General features: G+C 39.6%; 3 protein-coding genes across 9 annotated transcripts in view; 1 reads left to right on the top strand and 2 right to left on the bottom strand.

The window, feature by feature from the left end:
* Window positions 1-17,222, bottom strand: part of shc3 (SHC (Src homology 2 domain containing) transforming protein 3) — a 33,453-nt gene extending 16,231 nt beyond the window's left edge. Inside the window, exons 1-2 of one of the 2 annotated variants that reach the window (XM_018749479.1) lie at window positions 16,874-17,222; window positions 2,378-2,818 (exon numbers count right to left, since the gene is read on the bottom strand). In XM_018749479.1, the coding sequence (XP_018604995.1) occupies window positions 2,378-2,818; window positions 16,874-16,921 (489 nt within the window). In that variant the 5' untranslated portion in view covers window positions 16,922-17,222. Of the gene's footprint in view, window positions 1-2,377; window positions 3,669-16,873 lie in introns of those variants that run through there. The other variant, XM_018749471.1, reaches the window with a different exon arrangement.
* A 134-nt stretch (window positions 17,223-17,356) lies between these two features.
* Window positions 17,357-20,471, top strand: LOC108933856 (cyclin-dependent kinases regulatory subunit 2). The gene is made up of 3 exons (XM_018751229.2): window positions 17,357-17,563; window positions 18,182-18,309; window positions 18,999-20,471. The coding sequence occupies exons 1-3, from the start codon at window positions 17,505-17,507 to the stop codon at window positions 19,040-19,042; spliced, it is 231 nt and encodes a 76-aa protein (XP_018606745.1). The 5' UTR covers window positions 17,357-17,504; the 3' UTR covers window positions 19,043-20,471.
* A 453-nt stretch (window positions 20,472-20,924) lies between these two features.
* sema4d (sema domain, immunoglobulin domain (Ig), transmembrane domain (TM) and short cytoplasmic domain, (semaphorin) 4D) overlaps window positions 20,925-27,887 on the bottom strand; it is a 46,914-nt gene continuing 39,951 nt past the window's right edge. For 5 of the 6 annotated variants that reach the window (XM_018754649.2, XM_029253061.1, XM_018754619.2 and 2 more), the window contains 3 exons: window positions 26,202-26,474; window positions 23,572-23,784; window positions 23,056-23,194 (listed from right to left, as the gene is read on the bottom strand). In XM_018754649.2, the coding sequence (XP_018610165.2) occupies window positions 23,058-23,194; window positions 23,572-23,784; window positions 26,202-26,474 (623 nt within the window). In that variant the 3' untranslated portion in view covers window positions 23,056-23,057. Of the gene's footprint in view, window positions 21,865-23,055; window positions 23,195-23,571; window positions 23,785-26,201; window positions 26,475-27,887 lie in introns of those variants that run through there. The other variant, XM_018754635.2, reaches the window with a different exon arrangement.

Here is a 27,887-nt window from a genome sequence, read left to right on the forward strand (position 1 = left end):
CGGAAAAAAATTCTGGCAGCCTCTTCTGTTTCTAAGACTCATCATCAGATAATTAAGAGGAAAACACTGTGAAGAGAATATCTGATACATTGCCTACTTAATTGAAGGGAGATGTGGTGACGCGGCGGGTTTGACCAGTACCTCGCTGCTGAGCAGGTACGGGGTTCGAGCCCTGCTCAGGGTGCGCGGCGGTTCTGTGTTTCTCCCTGCGTGTGCCACCCCCGACATACAGAAGACAGCACTGGCAAGCCCCTTCTGTTCCTTCCGTGCCATGAAAACCACACGGGTGGTCACTACAGGTCAGGTTTGACTTGATGACAACAGCAAATACTAAACTGACTTATTCCAATGAAATTCCCTAAAAATGTACAATTTGGCCTTCCACGAAGTTTGTAGAAAATGCTATTCAGAGGTACAGCGTTTGTGAGAGTGTTGTTGTGTATCTTAAGATGACCTGCATGTTTCTCATGAAACCAGTGGAACATAACTTATGCAAAATGATTACCATGGAGACCATCGTGTTCTACATTGATGGAATGTGATGCTATTACAGTGATTAAGACTGGCCTTAGTTAACAATAATAAACTGTATTTGTAAAACACTATCAGCCATGAACTCCACTTTATCCACATTCACAACAAGCAATGTTAGCTAATTCAGTTTTATACAGTGAAATTGTACCCAAGCACATCGCCAACAAATGTACGTATTTTGTGGACATTCAACTAAGATGCACAGTAAATATGATTCCAGTGGATACCACCTGAAAAGTTAGTCAGTGGATAAGCTGCAACTGAAAAGAGCAATTTCTCATCAAAACTAACACTTTGCATTAGCTTCCTATCAGTTTACAGAAAAACTACTTGCACATGAGGAAGCACAATTAAAAGAAGTCACAATAAAAATACATTACTAAAATAAACAAAGGCAAGTCAATGTCTGTGTTCTCAGTCACTTTTACTCTGCTTGTAGAATGACTGCCTAAAAAATATGTCAGTGTTTGTCAGGGTTCCCTCATCCTAATGGTCCATAGTGAGTATTGCTATGCACATGACATTAATTACAAAATGCTGCAAGCACAATTACTCACTGAACTGAATAAAGTACCCACCAGGATGCTGGGAGCGGGTTTAGTTCACAATGTGTATTGACCGTTCATGTCAGATGTATGCTGCTGCTGTAACCAATTGTTCTGCGGAAGGACATTCCCACTGTTAACACACACAGGGGCTCTGTTAAATTACTTGAATACTTCTAATACTAACAGTTCAAATGCATATTTCATACACTAAAGCTAAGTCCCCATGTTTAGTCTCAAAGACATTTACCTAATAAATTGTATTCATCCATATAAAAACTAAAAAAACAACTGAATAATTAATTCAGCTATAAACAGAATCATTATGCTTCCTTATATGTAACTGTGGTATACATGATCATACATATGCAGTGCAGCTCAATATCTAAAAATGCAAACCTGGCCAATTCCTCTGAAGCTAACGGCCTCCACTGTCTAATTATTAAACAGCTATTTTTTATTTTACACTAAACAATACAGTACGGAGTCTGTTGGACAGAAACTATATTTTACATCCATTCTTAGAGCATTCTTTCAGCTTAAGTATAAAAAGATAAAAATAGAAAATATGAAAAATAGAAAAATACACATGATATGCCGTAAGCTGTTCAAACAATGTCGATATTTCCAGATATACGCTATACACTTTGTCTGTGTCTTCTACCGTCTCCACCACACATTTAAAAATTCCCCTCTGTCACTCACCAGCCATTTTAAATGTTACCAGGGCACTTACAAGTGGACAGGCATATGCTATACCTACAGAAGTACTGTATCTATGTGGTAAACCTGAACAATGACTAATACACTGGCGCTGGTACACAGCCAATGTCACAGAGTGAAGAAAGGGAAAGCAGTGTACTGCCTGCCTCATTCCCCTGTTCTTACATGAGAACAACAAGGCGAAGAAGCCATTGTATTAAGAACACAATCACTGCTGGCGTACTGTATGCCATACATATATTACAGCACAGGTACTCAAGCAAACCTGTTGAAACACATCAGATTTTCGAAAACACAAAACTAAGAGATGCGATGTCAATGCTACACCTTATGCAAAACACGAAGGTGAAATTTCTGTATTTCATTCTAGAATCTTCTATTTTTTTTTAAGTAATATCCTTCTCTCCCAAATTATTTTCCAGGCTGCACCTTTAAATGTCCTTTTTACGCCCACAGTGTCCCTGCAAATCTTCTGAAGTACAGCAGAATAATGCAGCGGCACATTTTTCATGCCACATTCATTGAGGGAAAAGACAGAATGGGTGGGATGGGGGAAAAGAAAGCTGAAGACCAACCTTTACGATGTACGTCACGCCGGGTCCAGAGATCTTTTCGCTGGAGTGCAGCCATCCTCTGGAAGGCTTATTCACAACACTGCTGCCAGGATTCCAGTCCTCCACTCCCAGGTGTGTCTCCTCCAGCCTGCTCTTCTTCCCTGTGCTCATGCTACCTGCGTCCAACTGCTGGGCACAAGGAGAACCGCTGGCTGTTGCCACGCTGGTGGGGCTTGGGGCCCCAGATCCGCTGCCCCCTTGGAGCTTGGACACAGCCAGGTCCTTCACCGCCGAGGGGAGGCTTTTGATGCCCATCAGGCCGCCTGTGTTGGCGAACTTCAGGTTAGAGACCTTATTGATGAGGGTGCTGAGGGTGTTACCGCCATCCTCCGGGTCTGTGTGGAGCGCTTCGGCCGGTGGGGCATAAGGGGGCTCGGCTGGGGGTGCAGGGCTCGCCGAAACCTTGGGGTTCATGGAGAGGTTGTGGAGAAGATCATCGACGGACGTCACAGACTCATTCCTGAAGCGGTTGTATTTGGTACGGTGAAGCATGCCCCTCTGTCTGCCTGCCTACATGCGCACTGGCAGATGCAATGCCAAGCTAATTATCCCCTCCTTTAGCATAGCAAATGCCTTGTAGCAAAAACAAGCAGTCCGATGTAATATTTCTGCTGCAGTAATGGTGGTCGCAGTTGTTGTTGTTAAGGAAAGCCACAGCTACACTCCAGGTTCAGAAAAGAGAAAACACGCAGCCCATGAAGGAGAACATACATGTAAGGAGGAAAAAAGGTGCCAGGACAATCTCTTCCGCCTGCGATGTCCAGAGAAAACGCAACGGTAGATGGTCGAGATCCCCAGCTCTTTTAGAGTTGCCTACCCGTTCGCAGCAAAAGCATGACTCACAGATCTGAGAAGACCCTTCTCAACAAAAGGCTGACTGAACACAGCAAATCACTTCCTGTAGCAAAAAAAAAAAAAAATCCTCCCACTTACAGCACACTAGAACCAATCAATTCTCAAAAATCCCAGACTGATATTTCCTCTCTACCAGAGGAATGCTTTTCTTTCTTACTCTGTCAGTGAAAAATGAAAGCCTGTAACCAAAAAACCATTAATCAGAAGCAAACCATTAATTTAAAACCGTCCTATGTGCTTTCCTAAATGTTGCCCTTTTCCTGCCTGCTAACAAAGTCCTCTCTGCTGTGACATGGACACACAGCTCATACGTCTTTCTTATAAAAAGAATAAAAACCTGCGCATAATCATCATGGACTTAAGAACATTTTAAAGAAAATAAATGCAGATTAATATAATAATAATATTTAAATAAGTGTTATTTTAAGTAAAGTAGGTTAATAGCTAACCGGACTAATAATAAAACATACACCATCCAAAGCATATCAGCAAACTATGAATACAGAGCTCACCATGCTGGTAATAAATATGTCCATAGCTCATAGCTTTTTCAGGCACTTTCTCAAATCCAATCTAGATAGCAGAAAAGCACACAGGTTTCATATACTATACATACAATAAAATAAGTCTATATCACATAAAGAGCTGCATAATACATCAGTCAATCAATAGTGGAATGAAAATAAAATTGGCATATTTACTGCAAATTCAGTAGTAGAAAATTGACTTTAGCTGCTAACAGAAAGAGATCTATAATTTCAGCAAAGAATATTACGTCAATTGCCCTTTCCCTTATTGTAACAGATCTAGAAAATCATTGCTGGAATGGCTGTGTATATACAAGATCACGGTAAACTGTCTCATGTCTTTTTCTTTAAAATATAACTCAGCTAAAAGCAATAAAGCATAATCCTCTTTTGCTCAATGTTACAGCACGCACTCTGTTAAAATTCTGATCCGAACACAAATATTCTCAGAAATGGAAACACAAACATGCTGAAACATTTCTAATGCAGATGCTTTTTTACTGATTATAGCTTGCCATACCTAATTTATATTCTCTCCTGAACTGCCTTCTTCACAATAAAAAATAACTACACAATTAAATAGTTGCAAATAATGGAGTATGATCACAAGCTTAAAATAAAGATATTTACAATACCATAAAATACAAAGCTTCCTAAAACAGCCCGTATAAAGAGCAAAGCCATTCATAAAACATGTCCAGACGAGGAGGTATCAGATGATTGACAGTCATTCATAAGCCTTCTGTTATCCTGCTACAGATTTCGCAGTGCAGTCCCTCTCAATATCTTGTTAAAAACTGCCTTCCTGTCTGGCAAATACAGGGGAAAAAAAGAAAAAAAAAAAAAAAAAAAAAAAAAACACGCTGCTTCTTTCTCGCATATGAAAGCAAACACCAAGCGACAGATGAAAGCTCCCCGCTCGAGCCCAGTTGGTAGAAAAAGGGAGGAAAAAAAGATGCTGGAAAGATAAAGCAAATAATATTTTTCTTGTTTTATGTGAATGAAATTGCAGGCTTGCATACCAATGTTTCTGTGAATGAAGCGAGGCCTCTGTGCCTCTGCAAGGCAATCCCTTGGGATCGAATGGTCGTATCCAATAAGAAAAGAGCTGGATGAGTCATTCAGGGAAGGTTAGAATAGTGGAAGATTCCATTCCTTTCACAGGTGCCTGCTTTTTCTCTTCACACTGTGCTTTCTAATAGAATTTCTCCCTCGGCTCCATGTGCACTTAAGATTCAGTTCTCTTTTTCTCTACTACAAATAAAATGTAAAGCAGTGCATTACTCTGTATCAGTTTAAGTACTTTTAATTTTCTCCTGATCATTTCTCATTCCCCTCATTCACATGAATGCAGGTCATAAGAATATACAGCCTTTTTTCCTCCATGAATGAACTGCCTGTCTGTAAGCAGAGGTAAATTGTGTGCACCATTCAGTTTTTGTGTGTTTCCATATCTGTGTATACAAATTTATACTGTATAATTACAAAGGCAAGTAGACAGCCGAAAAGACTGTATGCAGTTTGCTTCCACAGTTACTATTATTTGACAATGAAGAACATGCAAAAAAGAAAAATACATTTTATTTTATTTTGAATTAAAATCTGAATTAGAAAATAAAATCTATCAATATGGATTTTCGGAATCTGGAAAAATAGAAGTAAATACTTAGATATGTGAAAGAAAAAGCAGCATTTAAGAAACCTTGGTCATATATCCCTATAAAAGTCTGTCAGCATCAATTCTGATATTTAATACAATATTAGGACCATACACCTTATTTACTGGATCGCCCTACATTAAAGCTGTTTAATGTTTATCATCAGGCTAATAGTCATTTCCATTAAGCAGATATGCAGCACTATTAATTACAATCTATATATACAGTATATTTGAAAATTAAAATTCAAAGCATAAAAACATTACAGTAAGAAATACCCCTACTGACAGCTAACAAAAAATATCAAGAGACACAGAGGTAGTCATGCATCTCCAAACATTCTCCTGTCATATTGTTTTTACTGACTACATGCATAAACTGGCACACATAGATTAAGGTATGTGATGTGTTATACAGTATAGTGGTTTACGTGACATTTTATAAAACAATTCCCCTTTGGAAATTTAGTGTCAGTCTGATATTTAAATAAATGTTAAAGTTATAAAGACAACTATTTTGAGTTTGTTGTGGATGTGTCCTCTCCGCTTTGGTCAGGAAACTCATGTAATAAAGCAGCCTTTATTGATCTTAATGTATCTGACTGAACACAGAGCCAAGGCACTGACCCTCTTTCCAAAGAAGAGGCATGTACTAGTTCCAGAACAGCTGTTCCTACAGTACTGGCCAAAAGGGAACGAAAAGAGACATCTTCAGCCACACCATAAAGTTCCAAAGCTAAACAGCACATACATATATATATACATTAGGACGTAGTATTTGATCACATGGGTCCAGAATAAGTATTGTGCATTCAGAATATTTTTAACTCATCACACCAACTGCTGTGAGTCTCATTAATGCAGCAAGTTCCTGTATTAAAACGAGTGAAAACCAACCGCTTGCCGTTATTTGATAAGTATACACTTGGTGGCTACTTTATTGAGTACACCACCTTGTTAACTCAGTCTGCTCCTCCAAAGCAGTGGTTCTAACCACAGTAGGCATGCATACAGGGTTGAGAAGTTTGGTTATTGCTGGACTAAGCATTTGAATGGGCAGGGCATGTAATCTCAGCCATTTTGAATGTGGTACTACTGTTGACTGCAGAGGTGTTGGTTCCAACATCTCAGAAAGAGCAAAATTCTTAGGATTTTTAAACATACTGTACCTAGAGTTTACAGAAAATGATGAAATGAAAAACATCCTCTCTGTTGCACCTCTGACGGCACAGATAGCTTGTTAATTAAAGAAGTCAGTGGATAATCACCAGACTTGTACAAGAAAACAGGAAAGTCCCAATGCAGAAATAAAACCTCTATACAACAGTGGTGTGAAGAAAGGCATCTTTGAAGAGACAACTTGTTGAACTTTGATGTGTATGGGCCACAGCAGAAGAAGACCAAGCCAGGTTCTCCTGCTCTCAGCTAAGAGGAAGAAAATTAGGCTACCAGGGGCACATCATTACCCAAACTGGATCACCAAAAACAAGAAAATGCTGGCTGATTTGACAAATCCTGATTTTGCTACAGATGGTAGGGTGAGAATTTGTTATCAATAGCATGAATCCTGGGATCCTTCTTGAGTTGTGTCAAAGGTAAAGGATGATGGTAGTTGTGTAATGGTGTGGGAAATGTTTTCTTTGCACACATTAGGCACCTTAATAACAACTGAGCGTCATTTAAATCCCACATGACCACAGCCTATCCATTTCCAAATGGATGCTTCCAGCAGTATAATGACATAAATTAAACTTCACCTCAAGGTGGTTCTAGGAACTTGAAAGTGAATTCAGCTTACTACAATGGCCTGCACAGTCCCCAGATCTCTACCAAACAGAGAACCTTCAAGGTGAAAAGAAATAGCCATTCTCCAATTTACAAACTCACACAAACTTCATCTGAAATTTCAGTACAACAGCTGTGGGTTTCTGACACACAATTTTCGATTTAGGGAATGAAAACACAGAATTCTGAAATTTGTCTGAAGTCTGTCCAAAAAAACATTAGAAAATCGTGCAAGTGAAGCAGAACTGTAGTAATATACTGTTGTTGGTACTGGATATAAAGAAAACAGAATTTGTTTCCAAAACTTGCTGTCTGTTAAGTTCATTAAGTGTTTGATAATAATGAAGTGATTCATGTGTCTACATTTAGATCTCTCTCTCTGTTGGTTAGGAATGTGAGCGTTACATTATGACAAGTGTACAAAATTCCACAGCAGTGTCTGTCAGCCATATTGAGTGTGTTATTTACATTTAGCTGACACTTTAATCTAAAGCATTTTACAACATTAAGCTACCGACAACTATTTACCCATTTATACCGCAAAATAATTTTACTAGAGAAATTTAGGGAAAGTACCTTACTCAATGGTACTACAACAGTGGGTGAGATTCAAAGCAGCTCTAACCACTATGCTAGTGATGTCAGTAGCTGATGAATGTTTCTGTGAGGTGGAAAAAAATTACACCAAATGCCCTTTAATGATTGGGGAGATAGTAGAGCTATTAAAAGGAAAATTCTCTGAAAATTCACTGACAAGTATGTTGTCACAAAAAAACACTCACACTTTTGACTGAACCTAAACAATTCACCACAATATTGGCTTCTGAGTAAGTGGCCAAGCTTGCACATGTGCACTGATAAACCTTATAACAACTCAGTCTCAAAAAAATGTCAATACCAAGTATAATTTCTCCCAATGTAAGCAGTTTCATCCAAGAATGATTATGTATGGAAGTTTAACTGCTATCATGCATGTCTCCAGAAACTTTCAGAAAATTTTTATAATCAAGGATGATGATGATGATGATGATGATGATGATGAAGGACGTAATGATGCAGAGACAACCCAAGGAACATCACAGACACAGGTGGACACCATTTACAAAAAGAATGTTGACACAGTGAGGTAAATCTGGACCATAAGAAAAAATATCCAAACTCGGAAGAACATACAAACATGGTGCCATTTAGTAACACAAATCATTCTTGTTTGGGGGAAATGTACTGAGGAGTCTAACTGTATTTTATCACACAAAACCACCATGTAACAGCTACACTACATTTAGCCAGCACTTTTCTCCAAAGCAACTTACAATGTTAAGGTCACAATTATTACATGCTTACAATCATATAGCTTTTTTTTTTTTCCCCCCCACTAGAGCAATTTTTTAGGATAAGTACCTTGCTCAAGGGTACTACAGCCAGAGGTAGGAATCAAACCTGCAACCCTGGGGCCCAAAGACAGTAGTACTAACCACTACACTACCAGCTATACACTAACTTTGTATGGTATATATTAATTTGTTTTTTCCCCCATGTTCTACATTTTTATTTAATTTAAATTGAAACTTTGTAAAGAGGCTTGCTTGCATTAATATTCAGACAAATGTAAAATGTTTTCTTTCCTGCACCAGCTATGAGAAAGGTCACAACAGAAGAAATGTAGAAGCAAAGAAATAAAATAAAAAAATCCTACATAATAAAAAGCTTTGCTTTTTCTTTAAATATGTCATTGGTGTCCTTTCTCGCTTATTACACTTTAAAATATATTAAAATATTTTAAAGAAACTACAGAAATAATAACAGCACTTTTAGTAATTTAATGGAATAACTACTCATACAGGAATAGTTACAAAGGAACAGGAAACAGAAAAAAACTACTGCCTTTGAGCAGAGGGTGAAAAAGGAGTGCATTTTCTCCTCAAAATAAACTACAAAGCCTAGAGAGTTAATCTACATAATCGTGACTAGTATCTGTCAAACTCTCTCCACTGATGACTAATTAAGGCAGCAGGAAGTGTTGAAGATTGGGTATAGCGTACGTAGGTGTGGAGGGCATTTCTCTCCAGCCAATCAACCAACAAAGACAACAATTCCTGCAATCTTGCTCATTCACTGCGGCGTGACTTGCACCATAATGGGTGCTTCCAGAAAGGGAAGATTCAGTCAGGACCAGTAAATAATAAAAACAGTTACTGAAAACAGACATTCATTCAAAATTATAATTAGTAATTATTAGATCTGCTGCCCAATTATGACAAAAGGTAATAAATTAGATTTGGAACAACTGAATGTACATCTAGTCAGAAGGTAGTATTGTAGTTGGGGTTGTCCTCTTGCAATCTGAAGGTACTGAATTCAGATCCCCTTCCTGGTCCAGTTACCTTGAGCAATATTTACCCTGTATGAACAGTAGAAATACACTGCTGTTTAGGTAAATCCTTTAAAACACTGCAATTCATGTTGAACAGAAGTGAAATAATAGTAATAATTTGCTAACACGGATAAGTTTTGTGTATCTTCTATACTTTACACTAACCATTAGGGCTTTATAAACACATAATGAAAGAAAAGCACTATTCAGAAATCATCTATCAGAACAATTAAATCTGAAACGAGTGTTTTTTACATGAATAATAAGCTAAGATAGCTGCTACATTTTGTATAAAACATAGACATAAACCATGTCATGTGAGAGGTCTTCAAGAAGCAACCAGGAAGTAGATACAACTGACACTTGTCCTAGGCCTTGATAAACATTTGAAAACAGGGTAATGATATCAATTATCTTCTCAGTATATCAGTAGTATTTAATTCATATTGTACCATTGTTTGGACTGTTGAAGACACTTGACTGTAAAAGAAATAATCATGTTGATTGCAACTTAGTGGTAAATGTGACTGGAGTTACAACCAGACTTCCAATACCAAGTGTATTTGTAAGATGAGGACATACACACACACAAACTGCTTCTCCCAAGCATGGTTGCAGCAAACCAGAGCCTAACCCAGCAACACAGGGCACAAGGGTGGAGAGGACACAACCCAGATGGGACACCGGTCTGCCACAAGGCACCCCAAGCAGGACTTGAACCCCAGACCCACCAGAGAGCAGGACCCAGCCAAGCCCGCTGCGCCACTACACCCCTAAGATCAGGACACAGAATACATATTTTATTATATACTGTATCCGTTTAACACCATTTTAGGTTAGCCTTTCGTAAATGTGATCTGTTTGAAACATAGTCTGCAACGTCTGTCTCTCAAGCACAACACAGAAAACAGTCTGAATAGTAAATAGGTACGAAGCAATAATTATTGTCACAATTATTACTGAATATGTTGCTGAGATCACTGGATTGTATGCAAGTTTATTAGACTGCGAATGCAATATTTTTTTCCCTATAAATAATTTGAATGTGACCCCATATCATGTTCCAGTACCTTCATAGAACAAATCAGGCATGTGAAGTAGGTGAAACCTGTGTATTTATTTTGACATTTCTGTTGCTTTGAAAAGTCTCCAGTTAAAAAAACAGTTATTGCTGTAGTTTCCTTGATGAAACTGTTTATCCTTAAGTGCTCCAGTAAAGATATACTGTTGTATAAATGGATAAACAATTGCAAGTGCAAACAACATTTTAAGTTGCTTTGGACAAAGGAATAAACTGAATAACACAGACTAATATTACACAACAGCTGTAACGTCTCTCTAACATTGATCTTCATGGATCACCAAAGTAACACATAATGACAAAGAGAGTCACAAATATGACACTTAGCAGATATTACATTTTTTTTCTACTAGATTATTCTATCTATGAGTAGACATACATTAATTAAAACTATACCTGAATGCAAAAGTAATTCTTTAAATAATTTAAAATCAGTTTTCAATCATCAAATGCCTCACAAAATTATTTTAATTAAAATCATAATTAAAACTACTCTTGATCCATGACATTAACAGACTTTAGGATTAAATCTGGTAAGCTATGCTTTGACTGCCAATTCTCCCACTAACAAAGATGGGTCAGTAAAATAATTTTGCTTTTAAACATTTGATCTCAGTTCTCACTTTGTAAAAACTGGAAGTTTCCATTCTATAACTGGTAAAGTCGCTAATGATTGGACACAGAAATGAGATAAATCAGGACAGGAAGATCATTCCCTAAAGGCACCTTTATCGTTACCATAGTTTCAAACACAGCATAGCAACAAGAATGGGGTGAGGGGGCTGGCTTAAGAGATTGACAGTCCAAATCAGGTAAGTATCTTTCAGGGTTGAAAGACACACTCTGCAAGAAAAAACCAGATGTAAAATTGCATGCGTGCATGTGTGTGCCTTTTACCAGTATCAGCGCACATGAATGTGTGACGTAATGAGATGGTGACATTCAGAAAATGTGTTACTAGGTTACAGTTAACAGAAGTCTTCAATCATGTACACCACAAATAACCACTGAACGTCCCCTATTAAAGTGCATTGTGAAAGCCTCTGTTTTAAATGAAGCGCTTGGGGTAAATAAATAAATAAAGCATTACTTTGTCACCCAAAAACTGTTATAATTTGTTTAATCACACATGCTGTTTTTTTATCTGCATTCATTTCTTGTTTTGACAGCAGCCTGCACAGAATGTAAAGTAGCATCTGTTTTATCTATGTGAATTTAGAATATTAATCTTTCACAACATGTTATATATCATACGCCATATTTCCTCATATCAGTTTAGTGGAAGTCTATACAACACTTCTCACATCATATTTAAACACCTATTCTGCTTTTCCCCTTTTTTCGTTAATTTATTTTAGGCCTTTTCACATTGTGTGGTTGACGTGTATTATTTGGACAAGAATGTGTGAAACAATAACACAGGATACAACAGCTTAAATTTGCCCAAAATGCAGTGGGATAACTCCTTTCAATTCAGACTAGTTATGAATGTACTAGCTATGTAGTATATCTGCAATGCTACTGTTCTTTCATCAGGCTTTCTCAGATGCTAACTAGGGAAATAAGTTTTATTAAATGCACTGTTAATCATGGGCATGTGTGCAAAGCAAAATCAGGCTATGACAAATTCCATTAATATTTTCTTTGTTTACTTTTAACATTCCCATTAATGGGGTGTACAATGTCACTACACTGGCCTCAGTTGTTGATACTGCAGATATATCCACTCATTTTTAGAAACGGCTTATTCAGTAGAGAACCACAGTGGTCTGAAGCCAAACAAGATTGGATACACCCTGAATGGGACAACAGGCCACTGCAGGGCAATCACACACATTCACCCACAAAGGTGCACACCAAGGGCAACTTAAATTCACCAATTTACTTGACAAAGGTTGTCTTTGGACTGTGGGAGGAAAGAAGAACATGAGGAGAGAATGCAAGCTATGTACTGAGTAAATTCAAACCCACAGCCCAGGAGCCACTGTGACACTGTCCAATCAGTGCCACTGTGCTGCCCACAGCTGGAGAGACACATAATGAAATCCAAGAACATGATTCTGATAGCTAATGACTACCTGTATGTCCCATGGCAGTGGAGAGAATTTTCTTGGTTACCAGTCTGACCATGAACTGCTTGTACAACCCCCTTGGCCCTCAATATGTTGATATGGTGGCTGATGTCAATTTTTGGACCAATTTCTGGTAACACATTAGATTACAGATGTTTGTTCACAGAGAATTATATATATTTTTTCTCTCTATTGCTATACAGGCTACATAACCTAAATAGATTTTGAGACACTTATAAGGCTTTTTTGTGTAAATCAAACAACCTTTGAGCTAAAGCAATTCAATAGCCTATAAAGGCCTGCTTAAAAGTTTCCATGAATTCAATGAGCAATCCACCATCACAACAAACAATGCAAGGGTCACAATTTAAAACCCCCAAGAACTTCTATCTATGAGCTCCAAACATGAGCCTAGTTGCTAGTGTTTACAGTGCTATCCTTCCACATAAAAGAAGGTTGCACTTAAATCAAATTTACCATATATTATGCCAACATGTGAGTTCTTATTTATTCCACCTCCACTAGTATTTTATATGTCAATTAAACACTAAATAAAATTCTTTATAACCTGAAGATTTCTGGCCCTTGAGAAGCAGAGTAATACACTTGTGGTTAAGAATAAAACTTTGAAATGCAATGCTACACCTGATAGTGCTATTTTGTGAAGCTTATAAAAAGGACAGAATGTGCTCTGTGATGAAGGAGTTTTCTATAGCAGTCTGCTTTGGCTACAAAGATTAATTTAAGATGATTAGATGGAGGTGTCAGAAGCTCAAAATGTTGTAAGTTTGCTCCTCACCATAAAGATATGTATACAGAAGTCATGTTATCAAAAACATCACAGGCATTTAGAAAAGAATTTATTTTTTAATATTCTACAGGAAAAAAGCAAATGATATGCCAAATTAGTCAGATAGATCTGAATCTCCCATGAACAGTCATCCAGCCAAAATCTGTTCAAACATAAAGTTGAAAAGAAGTCAGAAATAGCCCTACAGTTACATCCAATGATCTGCAAGGTGCACTTTAATTAAATAACGTAAGTTATAGGAACTCACAGAATCTACAGAATGGTGATAGATATCAAGGAGAGAGCAGCTGTCTTCCAAAGCAAGATTACTGCAGATTACGTGTGACAAAAAGCATACAGATTATCTACAAACACATGTTCCAGATATCCGAGTCAACAGCTGAACTTTTTAGCCTCAGTGAGAGATGCTAATGTTAGCAAAACCAAACTGATTTTTAATACAGGAATCCCATCTCATACTTCCAGAACTTTGGTGAGAGTGAGATGAAGCTGCTTTGGTGTCTCAAGAGCTAGACAGCTTGCCATCATCGGCACTACTCAGAATCAGAACAATGTTCCCGAAGTCAATATCAAGCCATGTATTAGTGACCTGAATCTGAAGTAAAAACAGATCTTGCATCAAGGTAATAGTACTAAATATTCAAGCAGATCTACAAAACAGCGCAGAAGAAAATGTTACAGCCACCTAGTCAAGCTTCAAACCTAAAGCATTCTGAATTTCTTTTAAGACCTGAAGTGGGAAAAAAACTTTAACTGTGAGCACACAGCCATTCTGCCTTTTAGAGTGTACTTGAAGTTGATATAATTTCTATCGCTAGTCATCATTTAAAAGTGATGCTAAAGCTAAACCACAAACTAAGCCCCACCCGACCTCAAAGATGTAAGATTAGTATTTACCACTGACCTTGAATCAGAAACAAGTACAATAAGGCTGACTGTGTGTTCAAGTTGGCAAGAGTATTTTTCAATGAACCAAAATAAACTGAGATCAATATTCTCCCGCTGACCAAATGGGCTTTGTATTTTTCATTGTACCAAGTACATATATATAGACATATATAATATTACCCACAATTTTAATTGAATTGAAATAGGAAAATACAAAGCCTCCAAAAGCCCCTGAGTTCACTGATGTGTTACGAAAACATTTGCAGATTATGTATAAGCTCATATATCATAACTGCCTTTTCATTCAAGCCCGATTGAATGTAACTCTCTCTCTCACACACACACACACGCACTGTCTGAAACCACTTGTCCCGAGTGGGGTCACAGCAAACCGGAGCCTAACCTTGCAACATACAAAAATTATCTGGATAATTTTGAACAATTAAATTTGTTTCTACAAGCCTGTAACTGAATATTCAAAACATGTTTAGGTTTTTAGGAATCACTTCAAACGACAGGTGGGCATGGAAGCATCGTGGGTCTGGGGTTCGAGCCCTGCTTGGGGTGCCTTGCGGTGGACTGGCGGCCCATCCTGGGTGTGTCCCCTCCCCCTTCAGCCTTGCGTCCTGCGTTGCCGGGTAAGACTCCGGCTTGCCGCGACCCTGTTCAGGACAAGCAATTCTAGATGTTGGGTTGGGTGATATCACTTCAGATAGTAACTGAAGACCCCACACAGGATATCAGGTTGATGAAACTTAAATAAAGTCTGAATCTATACTTCATAAACATATTTTCAGTTCATATACAAATTCTATTTATTTAAAACTTCTTAAAAATTGTTATATGTTTTCAGAGCTGCTGAGGTTACCCAGATGTCTTTAAAAATCAATGGTAAGCATTATACATGACAAATGCTCTAAATCCAAAGTACCCACCCTATACACTTATGTCTTACCAGTGACTTAACCTGTATGATACTATGTTGAGAAAGCAGCCCTAGTTCGGACATGTAAAGGTGTTACCAAATTCTGGGATGGGAGAATGTCACCTTTCACAGTATCAAGTGAAAGTCACGAGAATGCTCTGCATCCTGAAGCAGACCACAGACAACAGACAGGGTCGCCAGCAGATGAAAAGGATGAAATAGATTTTTACTTGTTTTAATTATTTTATTTATGCATCAAATTATTCTAAGCTATTGCAAGAGTTACTTTATTTTTCTCCTGTGATACAAAAGCACTACTGCAAACCTCTATCTACATTCCTGTACCATGCTGTGTGCCACAACCTTGCACTGAGCAACGCCAAAACTCTTTATCATCTGCGAGGTTACCGTAATGTATCAGCTTTTTCTTGAAGAAACGCTGAAAAGGTTTTTCACTTCTTTGCAGGACTATCATCTAGGTCCTGTTTAGATGTATGAGGGGAGATCTGATGACACAGGGACAGATGTGCAATAAGTGTTGGAAACAACTGGCCCGGTGTTATCCACGTTAGAGTAGATGGGTGCCCTTGCTACAGTTTAAAATGTTTAAAATTTCTTGTCTTTTTGGAGACAAAGCTATGAAGAATTTGATTTCACCGAGAAACAGAAAACAAAAGATTTCATGCAAATGGCTGTGAGAAAAATGGACTGGCTCTGTTTTCTGCACACTGCTACCTGGAAAGACTTTTCAGGAAAAGAATTCACCAACAGTGAACATAGTATTCTTGTTAAATGTAAAATGAAAAAAAAAGCCAGCTGTGGACAACTGGTACCATAGTGATTTGAAGGAATACCTTCAGACCCAAAGGTTGCAGGTTCAATTCCCACGTTCAGCTGTAGTACCCTTGAGCAAGGTACTTACCCCGAATTGCTCCAGTAAAATTACACAACTATATAAATGAGTAAACAATTGTAGGTACCATAATATTATATGTAGCTTTGGAGGAAAAATGTCAGGTAAATGTAAGCGACTGGATTTGGAGACTAAAGACTACCTCAGACCCGCACAAGTCTTCTCAAGGCAGATGAGAAGGGAAAGGAGATGACTGACATATCTGAGTTTATCTCTTTTGTCACTCATACTATGTTCAAGTACACTAAAGTACATTTAAACTGAAAAAAGTTCCCCCCCCCCCTAAATGAATGGTATCCATCCAAGTCAAACTGAACTTTTAAACTATAATAATAATGTGTGTCCTGAGCTCCAGTACAAAACACTGGCAGTGTTAACCTGGCTGTAGAGTTTTACCTGACTGGCCCCAAATCCTTACATTTCATCCCTGAAACAAAAGCATACAATGTAATTCACAGTAAACCGACAGTAAGAGTGTGTAGAGGGTCAACACTGAATGTAATCTGACGAAATATAGGGTTTCCGTCCATTCAAAGTTAATTTAATTAGTAAAATCAACGTTAACCAACCTTTGCTCTGACGTTGACTCGATGTCTCCGCCCTAAAACAACGTCCATCCACCGTCGATCCAACCATTTCAGGGCATTTATCACATCCCCTGTCACAAAAACCTTGTAATAAGGTTCTTCTTTTATACTTCATGTTATAATAACCACTTTTCATTGAGCCACTTCATTTTTGTACTGTTTATTGTGCAGCACAATCAAATATGCGTCACTTTCGTAGTGTGTTCATTTTCGTAATAAAATTATCTAAGTAACATTTCAGATATTGGCCATGTACACGTATAACTGTCTTTGCTAGTTTCTGTTTGCGAAACATTACACCCAACACACCGCATAGGAGGGAAAAGCGGTTGAAATGGCTGAAAAAATAAAAGAATTCACAGCAAAGGCCTGTGAACCTAAGCCCCGCCCATAGAACGACTACGTCAGTGTCCCGCTTTAAAGTAGTTATGATCACATGACTCTGTCAGTCCAATCAGACGCTTCTTACACTTCTGGACTCAATTTTAAAAGTCAGTCAGAGAAGGTAGAGTCGGTGTTCGTCGGAAAGGCCGACATTAGCTAATAAAGTGCTACATATCCTTTGATAGGGGAACTTTTTGAGAAGGTTACGTCTTTACAGAATCTAACTAACATGGCACAAAAACAGATTTATTATTCAGACAAATACAACGATGAGTACTATGAATACAGGTGAGGTAACTGTTTGTTAGCTTGAGTTGCGAACTAGCTCAGCATTAGATTAGCATTAGCTTTCCTCCGTGTCTTTTTCTTGGTCGCGGTGGTTTGCCGGCTTATTCTAAATATCTATAATGATACGCTTCGTTTTATCGTCTTATTAATCTGTCTACTGTGTTTTACTTGTTTACGTGGCTGGCAGTGGTACTAGGCTAGCTTCCTGAACGGGCACCGTTACCGTATGGCCACGACGCGACGGTCGTGTCGGAAGAAGAGAGCGTGTACTTTTTTCAAAATTACCACTGACTTTTTTTTTTTTTTTTCCAGAAATTTCGCGCTCTCTTATGCGAAAAGTTAGAAACGTGGTTTTTTTTTTTTTTTTTTTTTTTTTTTCTATTCCCCCCACGCCCAACTTTTGAGTTTGAAAACAGCCCAGCATCATCAATCATCAGCAGCCTAATGATGCTAATGAATGATCCAATTGTTTTTAATTGGGAAAAACTTGAATTGGAAATATCGCTTATGTTTTTGGCAAAGTTATTGGGTTAATTTTTTATTTGTTTTAATAAATTGAGTAGCGCTTGCTTCTGGGTATGGTCCGTTAGGTGCTGAGAGGTGTTTGTTTTGTTTCAGACACGTGGTGCTGCCGCGGGAGCTCGCGAAGCAAGTGCCCAAGTCGCACCTGATGTCGGAGGACGAGTGGAGGCGTCTGGGGGTGCAGCAGAGTCTCGGCTGGGTGCACTACATGATCCACGAGCCAGGTGAGCTGCGCGCGCGCACCTCCTCTCGCACTTCTCCTCCTGGGCCTTGTTTAAGCTGTATCCATAGTAACGTCGCGAGGAAGGAAAGCAAGGTCTCGCGGCCTGGCGTTTTGTTTGGTAACGCAACGTAACGGATGCAGAATAGACTATGTGATACGGTGCTAGTCAAAAGTGAGTACACGTGGACAGTACCTGTACAGGACAACCTGAAGAGCAGAGTTGAAGCAAACGAGTTTCAGAGTTGTCCTAGGTACAAGTATCATGATGCATGATGAAATTCTTTTGAGTGCTTCTCCACAGACTATGAACAAAAATAATACTGCTAAAAACAAATAAGACAGCCAGAGCACTGTTTGCGGCAGAGCGAAGGTGGCGACTTCAGCTCTTGGAGTCTTATGCCAAGAATTGCATCTAATCGCACTGTTTCACCTATTTGCCGGAGTGTTTGGCAATCAAGTAATAAGAGTAAACTGGCTGGAAGGATAAGTGTCCAGAATCTGTGCAAATTGTTCAAGAGCTGGGAGGAAATGTGTGTGTGTGTGTGTGTGTGTGTGTGTGTGTGCAGAAAGTTAACGAAGACTAATTTGCAGCAAGTGCTGCAAAAAAAATTGAGTGCCACTGGGCATCGAAATGGAAACTGGCAGTCTAAAATTGGTCATTAACTTTGCCTCCATTTCTTTGTTTTCCAGAGCCACATATTCTCTTATTTAGAAGACCACTTCCGAAACACTAAAGCGGACTTCTGGGACATTCGTGTTCACAAATTTGGTATTCAGTGAATACTAGCCGGCCGACAAATTGTGAGCTTTGCACGAGCTGTATTTGCCACAGCAACAGCGCTCTGTTGGTTTTTCTATGAAGAGTGTTCTGCTCTGAACTGCATGGGGTTTGGGGAGTAAGCATGTTGTGGAATCCTGGACTGTTGTGAGTTGCCAATCATTTTATCGGTATCAATAAATGTTTCTAAGAAGCAGTTTGGTATGTATTTTAATTCATTCAATCTGACTTAAAATTAGACTCTCGTGCATGTTGGATAATCAAACATGGACTGCTGTAAAGTTCAGCATATTTGATTTTCTCAGATTCAGAATTGTATTGCTTTTTTTTTTTAAGCAGCAATCCATGAAAGCTGGAGTGGTTAGTCATGGGTTACTAAATGGTCAAAACTATTATATGAAACTGACAACTTTAGACATTTGTTTTTCTGGGTTTATAGCGTTCCCATTTTGGGCACGAGGGGGCACTAGAGTATAAGATTTAATGGAGGTCAGATTCGTGTGTGTGTGTGTGTGTGTGTGTATTGTATCTCTCTATAAGAGTGGTATGCAGGACATCTAAATCTTTTCTTACACCTTTCAAATACCTGCTGTTTTCAGTAGGTGATTAGTACCTGCTTAACACTGAGGTACATCATGCTGCATCTCCCAGTAGTTTCATGTGTTCGTTCCTCCTAGTTCTTAGTAGTTTAACAATCAGTGAAAATGTCTTTATGGGCTACATCATGACTTCCGAAGTCCTAATTTTAGACACATTCCTTGATTATACTTGTAAGGGTACTGTCGTCCTCCTTTGTATAGTGACAAAATGCATTGTTTCTCATGGTTTATTTCCCAAACTGTGCATTGCTTAACTGTTTCACTATTTCATTAGTCATATTCCTGTATATCTTTCCTCTGAATTTGCCTGTAATTAACACTGCATATGAATCCTTATCTTAAACTCCAAGTCCAGTTGCCTTTGTTTCTCTTGCAGACGTTTCATGACTCATCCAAATGGCTTCTTTGGTTCTAAAATTTCTTCAATGTTTGTATGTGGCTGTGTGACAATGTCCTCTAAGGTGATTGTTCGGGTCGTTAACAGACCCCAGTAACTTGAGTCTCAAGTGGGCTCCACCCACAGAGGTTCCAAGTTAAAAACCTAAACTCCCCACCAGTCTTTTAGAACTGAAGCCACGTGGATGAGTCCTGAAACATCTTCAGGAAAACTCATGCAAGTCCACTTGCCTCTGTTTTTAGATAAACCATGACCTGGATAATTGAGAATCTTCAGACATATGAATCCTTCATTGCACTAGTCCCTGAAATGTAAGTCTCTGCAGTGATTATAATGCAATATTAACAGTTCCTGTGCCACTGCTTTTGGGCAATGCTTTTCACATTTTGAAATGTGAATGCTTTCTGTTCTTTGTCAGCTTTGCTGACAATGTTTGCTGGAATAAAAAAAATAATTTGCAAAATGGACAGCAACCGTGTGTAGATAACGATCCAAACAGTTCTTACCAGAGGTAAGCAAGAAGTGCTCTGCTGCAGAAGATTGTTCAATTTTGATTGAATGCCTAAAGGGTATTTGTCAGGAAATGCCTGGAATTTATGTTAAAATGCATCTGTACCTTTAGTTTTCTAACCTTGGAATACTGAGTCTGGTATATTTTATATAAAAAAAAAAGTGCAAGAAAGTAAAGGTACAGGACTTAGGTTCCGATTTTACTGTCTGAATTGCAGGTGTAGTACAAGTTCTCAATGATGAATCTCCTGAACACACATTCAGTTTTCATCTAGTTTTATTGCAAAACACCCAAAAGTGTACAAAAACCTATTTTTGAATTAATAGGGAGTTGTGGATGGAAATTGGACACTGAGCAGGATTTTTAAAAACTAACAATTATACAACTTTCTTCCATGAAAATCCTCCTCTTTAGAACAAGCAGGAAGATTTAAGTGAGTCTTTTCTTGAACATAGGAATTTTTACTCATACTGTAGGCTGAACTTGGCCACACTACAGTTCTTCAGAAGGGTGCCTTTGTCATTTCCCTCTGCATTATTGATCAGAATGCAGAACATTGGCTGTTTCTCAGCTTCCTTTGTATTTCACATTGACCTGTTCTCACCACATTTGTCAGAGTATGTATGCAGCTGGTAACATACTGCTGCCTTTGGACCCAGAGGTCACAGGTTTGAATCTCACCTCCAACTGTAGTACCCTTGAGCAAACTACTTACCCTAAATTTTTTGTAGGGAAAGTTTCCTAGCTTTGTAAATAGGTAAATTATTGTAAGATTCTCATGACAAAAGTGTCAGCATGTGGGGAAAATACTATTTTTCTGAAATCTAAAAGGAACCATAATATAAAATCTAAGCATTGTATCTACTGTTCATAGTAAGACAATTTATGGTAAATATTCTCCATAGATATAGTATCAAGTTTTGTGGATTTACCAAAGGAAAACGTGAAAACATTATGCCATTATTGAAAGTGCATGTACCATTCAGAAGCAATTTCATTCACCAGCACAGGTTCCTTCTAGTCCTTTCATCTAACAAGTTAATATGTATACACTCCATAAAATGGACCACGCAGTATTTTCATATCTCTAGTCTGATGGAGGCTGTAGGAGGGCTCTGGCGTCCTGTTTCTTTCATCAAACCAACAAGCCAGAAGCCCCTTGCAGCCTCTTATGAGTGAGACGTGGTTCTCTTCTGATTCACAAAGACCTCAGTCTTGTTATCGTGGGGCCACAACTCTGTTCAAAGAACACCTTCCCTGTCGCAGCTTTCCTGAGGAGCAGCAACAAAGAGTTTCTGCATAAAATAACCACATATGACAGCACTAATCACAGAAAACATGAGAATGAGTTGCATTTAAAACTGATGCAAGTGTATTGAATTCCTAATAAGCAAGACAAGAAGTAACAGGTAGCCCTGGGTTCCTGAAAGTTCCTGGGCTGTGAATTCAACCACAGCTCCCCCTGTGCAGATGTATCCTTTGTTTCTGCATGCATTTCCTCCTGGTGCTCTGCTTTCCTCCCACAGTCCAAAGATTTGTTTCAGATGAATTGGTGACTGAAGTGTGTGACAGTTACCCTGCCTCATGCCCTTTACTTCAGTGATGGACACTGGACCACCACAACTGTGTATTAACACGCATGGTTATTGACGAAGTGGGGGGCAACTACGTTTTTGTAATAACATTTGAAGTTCTAAGGGTTTCATACAGTAGATATTCCCAGCTGGCTTCTAGGTTTGCCCTGCTGTGGCTGATGCAATACTCTGAGAACCAGCACACCAGCGCCCCCAAGTGCACGTCGATGGGGAGAATGGCCTGTGCTGTCCCTTAAGGCTCTTGAAAGGTACCCAGTTCTATAGGTGCACAAACAACTCAAACCTGACCGCACTCACAACGGTTCACACATCTCAGATGGAGCCAAAAGCTGATCTACTCCCCAACCCCCACCACGTGCTCCCTGTAATAAAAAGGGAGAGCTCACAAAAGCACTAGTTGTCATCAGGTATGACTGACAGTGATCCACAGTAGTTGATGTTACTTCTAGATTTACTGTCTGTGGTCATACATTGCTTCTCTACAATCCTATAGTGCAGTACTGCTTTCTGGCTCAGCAAAAACTCACTGCAAAAACCACTTAACCAAAGATTGCAGTTTGCACAGCAGAACGTTCATCGTGCAAGAAGACTAGATGTGCTAGATGTAAATTTGTCACGCATACCTTAAAATGGTATAACCCAGTTAAGGGTCAGCTGGTAGCATGGTGTTTAGAGCTGTTGCAGGTTCGAATCCCACCTACTGCTATAGTACCCTTGAGCAATGTACTGATCCAAATTGCTCAATTAAAATTACCCAGCTGTATAAATTGGTAAATAACTATACAGCTTAAAATTGTAAGTTGCTTTGGAGAGAAGTGTCATCTAAATGAATAAATATAATATGTTTGAAATGTTTGTGTAGGGCATTGTTAATGTTTGGAAATGGTAGGCCCATGTAATGTGCTAAGGCCTACCCAAGCCTTTTCCCAGCTTTTCAAGAGCTTTTCGTGGTCTGTCAGTGCACTTCTCCATTGACTGAAGTCACTGGTTCGAGTGCTGTCTTCATCTGGTAATGAAACACAAACAGAAGTAACCTAATAGCAGTTGGATCTCATCAGTGATGTTTTGAATATTCAAAAGCAATCACCTATACATGTTGTCAATTTTTCGTTCAATTTACACCATTGATAATGGGAAAATAATATACATGCCTATATAAAGTAGTAAACCTGTTTATATCATGCAGTTCTTTCTGTTTAAGGAAATCTGTTTGAGTGTATAACAGTATATAATTATATAATTTTATCTCGAATTTAAAGGGCACACTGTTTGTGAATAAAAATCCAAACTGTCTAAAAACACATGTGACTGTAGGGTCTAATTTTGTCATTCTCAATACAAGTATCCTGCATACGAGAGAATGGGAAGAACCTAAGAACGTACCTCTGTTGCCGAGGATGACGACTATTTTGGATGTCTCACTTCCTACACGAGATGCAGCAGTGCACTGGTATTGGGAATTTTTAGCCAGGCCCCCTTGCCTCACCCAGCTGCTCACAAAAACACCCCTTGGAGTCAGGCCTTGCCTGTATTCCTGGACAGCGCCCTCAAGCTCCTGTCCGTTCACCTGCCAGTGAATGTGGAGATCACTGGGACCTGGGGGACAAACAGCACTTCAAGTAGACTTCAGATACAAAAATGAGTGACAAGTAAGTCGAGCTTTATTGTCATTCCACTACATGTGTGGACATACAGTGGGACGAAATGTCGTGTCTCGCAGGACCCCCCATTCAGCATTTCCCTTCTTTCTTCTACCTTTCCAGTAAAGTTCTGGACTTACTGCACATATTACTCATGACTGCATTCAGCTGAGGGTTTGACTAGGGAGTGTAGGCATGTTTGAGGCGATACCAGTGAGGAAGAAACAAAAGTAGGATTGTCAGCTGTAGCACCTTTGATGAAACCAGGAACATATGTATTGATTTTAGACAGGATATTAAAAACACACACCGTCTGAAACTGCTTGTCCCATGCAGGGGCACGGGGAGCCAGAGCTTAACGCCGTAACACAGAGAATAAGGGCAAAGGGGGAGAGGAGACACACCCAGGACAGGACACCAGTCCGTCGCAAGCACCCCAAGCAGGACTCGAACCCCTAGGGTAACCCCCTGGACTGGACGTCAGTCCATCAAAGGGCAGCCACACACTATGGGCAATTTAGAGTCGCTAGTTAACCCAAACTGTATCTGTGGAATGTGGGAGGGAACTAGAGCACACAGAGGAACCCCACATTGACATGGGGAGATCATGCACACTGAGCCAGATTCAAACCTGTGCCTGAAAAGCCCATCTGCTGTGAAGTAGCAGTGCTACCTGCTGCGTCACCATGCTGCCCTTACTCATTGCTAAAAGAAAGCATTTCCCCCATCACACAGATTCCATTTAATGTTGTGCCCTGACATTTCTCTGGCATAGGTACCAACACCAACCGTTTTCATACACTAAAGAAGAATGTAGATTAATCAAAATGGAAGAACACACACTGGCTGAAGCCACTTGACCTAAGTGGGTTCACGGCGAGCCGGAGCCGAATCCGGCAATACAGGGCGTAAGGCAAGGCTGGGAGGAGAGGGGACACACCCAAGACGGGACGCCAGTCCGTTACAAGGCACTCCAAGCGGGACTCGAACCTCAGACCCACCGGATAGCAGGACCCGGTCAAGCCCAGTGCGCCCCCAAAAAATAGAAGAAGTTATTGAATATTTTATAAATTACTTTAAGCCGTGCTGTCTTTACTGTGACTTGGATGTGGAGCTTTGGAACTGTTTTGGAGAAGCTGCTCTGCATAATCTGGCTGCCGGTGTCATGTTTTCACTCGGCCCCCAAAGAAAAGTGCTGCAGCAGCTCAGGCTTCCGCAGGTGGGCAAAACCTGCGTTCCGTCTATAAAGTCCTCAGCTTTAAGCGTGCGCACACGCTTCTGCTAAAGTGTAGGGCCCAGAGAAAAAGGTGTTAACTTACTGCCAACATCCTACTTCTCTCTGCAGAAATACATTAAACAGAACATGGAAACCCAATATTGTGAGTATCCTGACCAAAAAAAGTACGGTGTCTGCAATAAATGTATCATTTGAAAAGTATTCCAATGTGACATTTTCTCAAAATGATTCTTCTCAAAACAAATTTGAGGAAAAACAACACATTCACCAAATAATCAAATTTTATTTAATAGGAAAAAACATGTTAATCATTTTAATCTAAACGAACATTTGTGGACACATAAGATTGAAATCATGTCAATTTATAAACAAAAATTAAACATTGATACAGCTGAATCCGATTGGACAAAGTCAACCTCGTGGATCTTGTTAACCGTCATCGGGGATGAACTTCCCACACATTTTCTTTAAACATGTTCTGTGTTTTCTCTTACTTCCTCCTACATATATTAACTTAGTGACTCACGTATTTAAATAAACCAGCAGTTTGTTAGAAGTGAAATCATTTATACCCCTACCAGCAGAACCCCAAAATTATGTAAAGATTTATGTACATTTTCCAAAATATACAGAATATGCAACATATTTACACTGTACACCCACATATTGTACTATAGGAATCACGCGTCGAGTCTTAAAAAGTCAATTCCTGCTCGCATACTTTAGTTATTTAGTTTCCATCACACAGTCACGTATAATCAATCAGTAACTAAAATATTCAAGGGTACACATCTAGCGGGGAAGTAATTCACATACTAAAACATCTGAGATTTACAAAACTTCATAAAAATGTTGTACTCAGTTATATACTTATGTGCCTTTTATCCAAAAACGTGGACTTATTTTGTGACTCTCCGTAGGGAATTTACTGCTTGGTTCTGCGCGATCCAGACTTGGAAACTTAGGGATTCAAAATGAAATAAACTGCTCCCATAACAAGAGGCCTGAGTAAAGGTGCTGAAGACTCCTTTCTGAAGGGTAGTTCAGTGGGGTTTGAGGGAGGAGGAGCAGCATGCTAAAGGCACACAAATGAGGAGGAGGAGGAGGAGAAGGAGAAGGTCATAGGTACCACTCACCCAAAGCCAGGCAGAAGAGCAGGAAGGCCTCCTGGGCCTGAACCGCCCCAGCCTGGTCACTCAGCAAAGGGGGTAGCAGTCGCACCCCTTGACCTTCCAGTTCAGCCCGCGATTCAGGAGAGGGTGAGAGAGAGGTCGACGAAGTGCGAGAGGGTGAGGAGGGTGAGGAAGAAGATGGAGGAGGAAAAGAGGAGGAGGGAAGGGAAGAGGAAGGAGGGCTCCCAGGAGTAGACAGGCACGATGTATCAGCGGGAGAGAAAGCTACGGTAGATACTGTGAGAAGAGACAGAATGGGGAACAGAGACAATTAGAGAGACTGAGGGCAAAGGCCATGAACGTACAGCAACGTGAGACGCAGGGGTCAGAGAGTCCGGGCTACATGCGCTAAAATAACAAAGACTGGAATAACCTGAATTCTCGCAGTAAAAAAAGCATTACAATAAGTTTAATTTTAAAAATATAACAAGTCAGGTCTTAAATAATACTTTTTCAGATTGTACATTTACATGCTGCTGCTCTGCAAAAATCAAGCCATAAAAAGGCCTCGCTGGAAGAAATACTAAACTTCGTGTAGAAAATGACGTAAAGAAGCCGCGCCATACAGCCAGCGAGATGAGGAAGAAAAATAATTCCAGTTACAATAAGAGCCCTTTCCTCTACTCGGATTCCCCCATCGGTGTTAGTTCATTGCGCTGGAATTCCATGTTGCTGGAAAGAACGGTGTGAGGCCAGCGGTTATGGAAAAGCAGTCAGTTTTCTCCAGTGTTTTGGTCAAACAGGCTATCGACACACAGGGTTGTAAAGACCACAAGCAGCAAAATACACAGTTAAGCGTTACGACGCAAAGGCTTCAGTTCTAACACAGAAAATTCCAAGGAGGGGGGGAAAAAAAAAAAAAAAAAAAAAAATCCAGACTTTGTTTTCACAGGAAAAGGAACCTCTTCACAGCCTCTTGCCACAGACTGCTTATTTTCCACAATTCTGCATTTCCAAAACACCCGCACCATGGACATCAAGCCCCGGTCGCTCGGCGTTCCTCGTCGACGTGCCGTTTCGGTCTCCGAACAGGTGCACCAGTCATCCCGGAGCGTGTCCTTGCATTGCAATGATTGCATGTTAAGAGATTAACGAAGCGCAGAAAGTCAAGGTCAAGTAAGCCACATCCCTGAGATTTAAAGCAAATAATAAAATAAATACGGAGAGCGCGCGGCCAGCTTACGTCAAGTACGGCTTCGCGTACCGGTCATTTCCGGGTGCACGAAAGTTTGACGCAACTCCTCCCGCGTGATACAAAATATAACTCCAATTTGGAAAACACCCAGTTAACTTACCAATTTGGTAAACCATGTTTCCAGTTTGGAATTAAAGTATTAAAATGCTGAGCATAATGCGGGTTTCACACAATTTTAGAAATCATGTTGTATGAGAAGTTTGGCAGAACCTCGACATCAATCAAGCGGGTAAGCGAAGCGATTTTTAACAGACGCAACAGCCGAAAACAGGTCCTTGGGGTGGGGGGGGGGGAAACGTGTGTGTGGTTTTAATGAAGACATCGTATGTGCAAGTTTAACTATCACGTACGTGTATGTCAGTGACGAGAGGGGAGGTGTCCACACATTACATGCCGGATGGTACAACGTACATAAACTATAGAAAAGGCTTTGATTATCATCAGTAAGGCGCATC

Source organism: Scleropages formosus, chromosome 6, assembly GCF_900964775.1.
Source record: "Scleropages formosus chromosome 6, fSclFor1.1, whole genome shotgun sequence".
NCBI lineage: Eukaryota > Metazoa > Chordata > Actinopteri > Osteoglossiformes > Osteoglossidae > Scleropages > Scleropages formosus.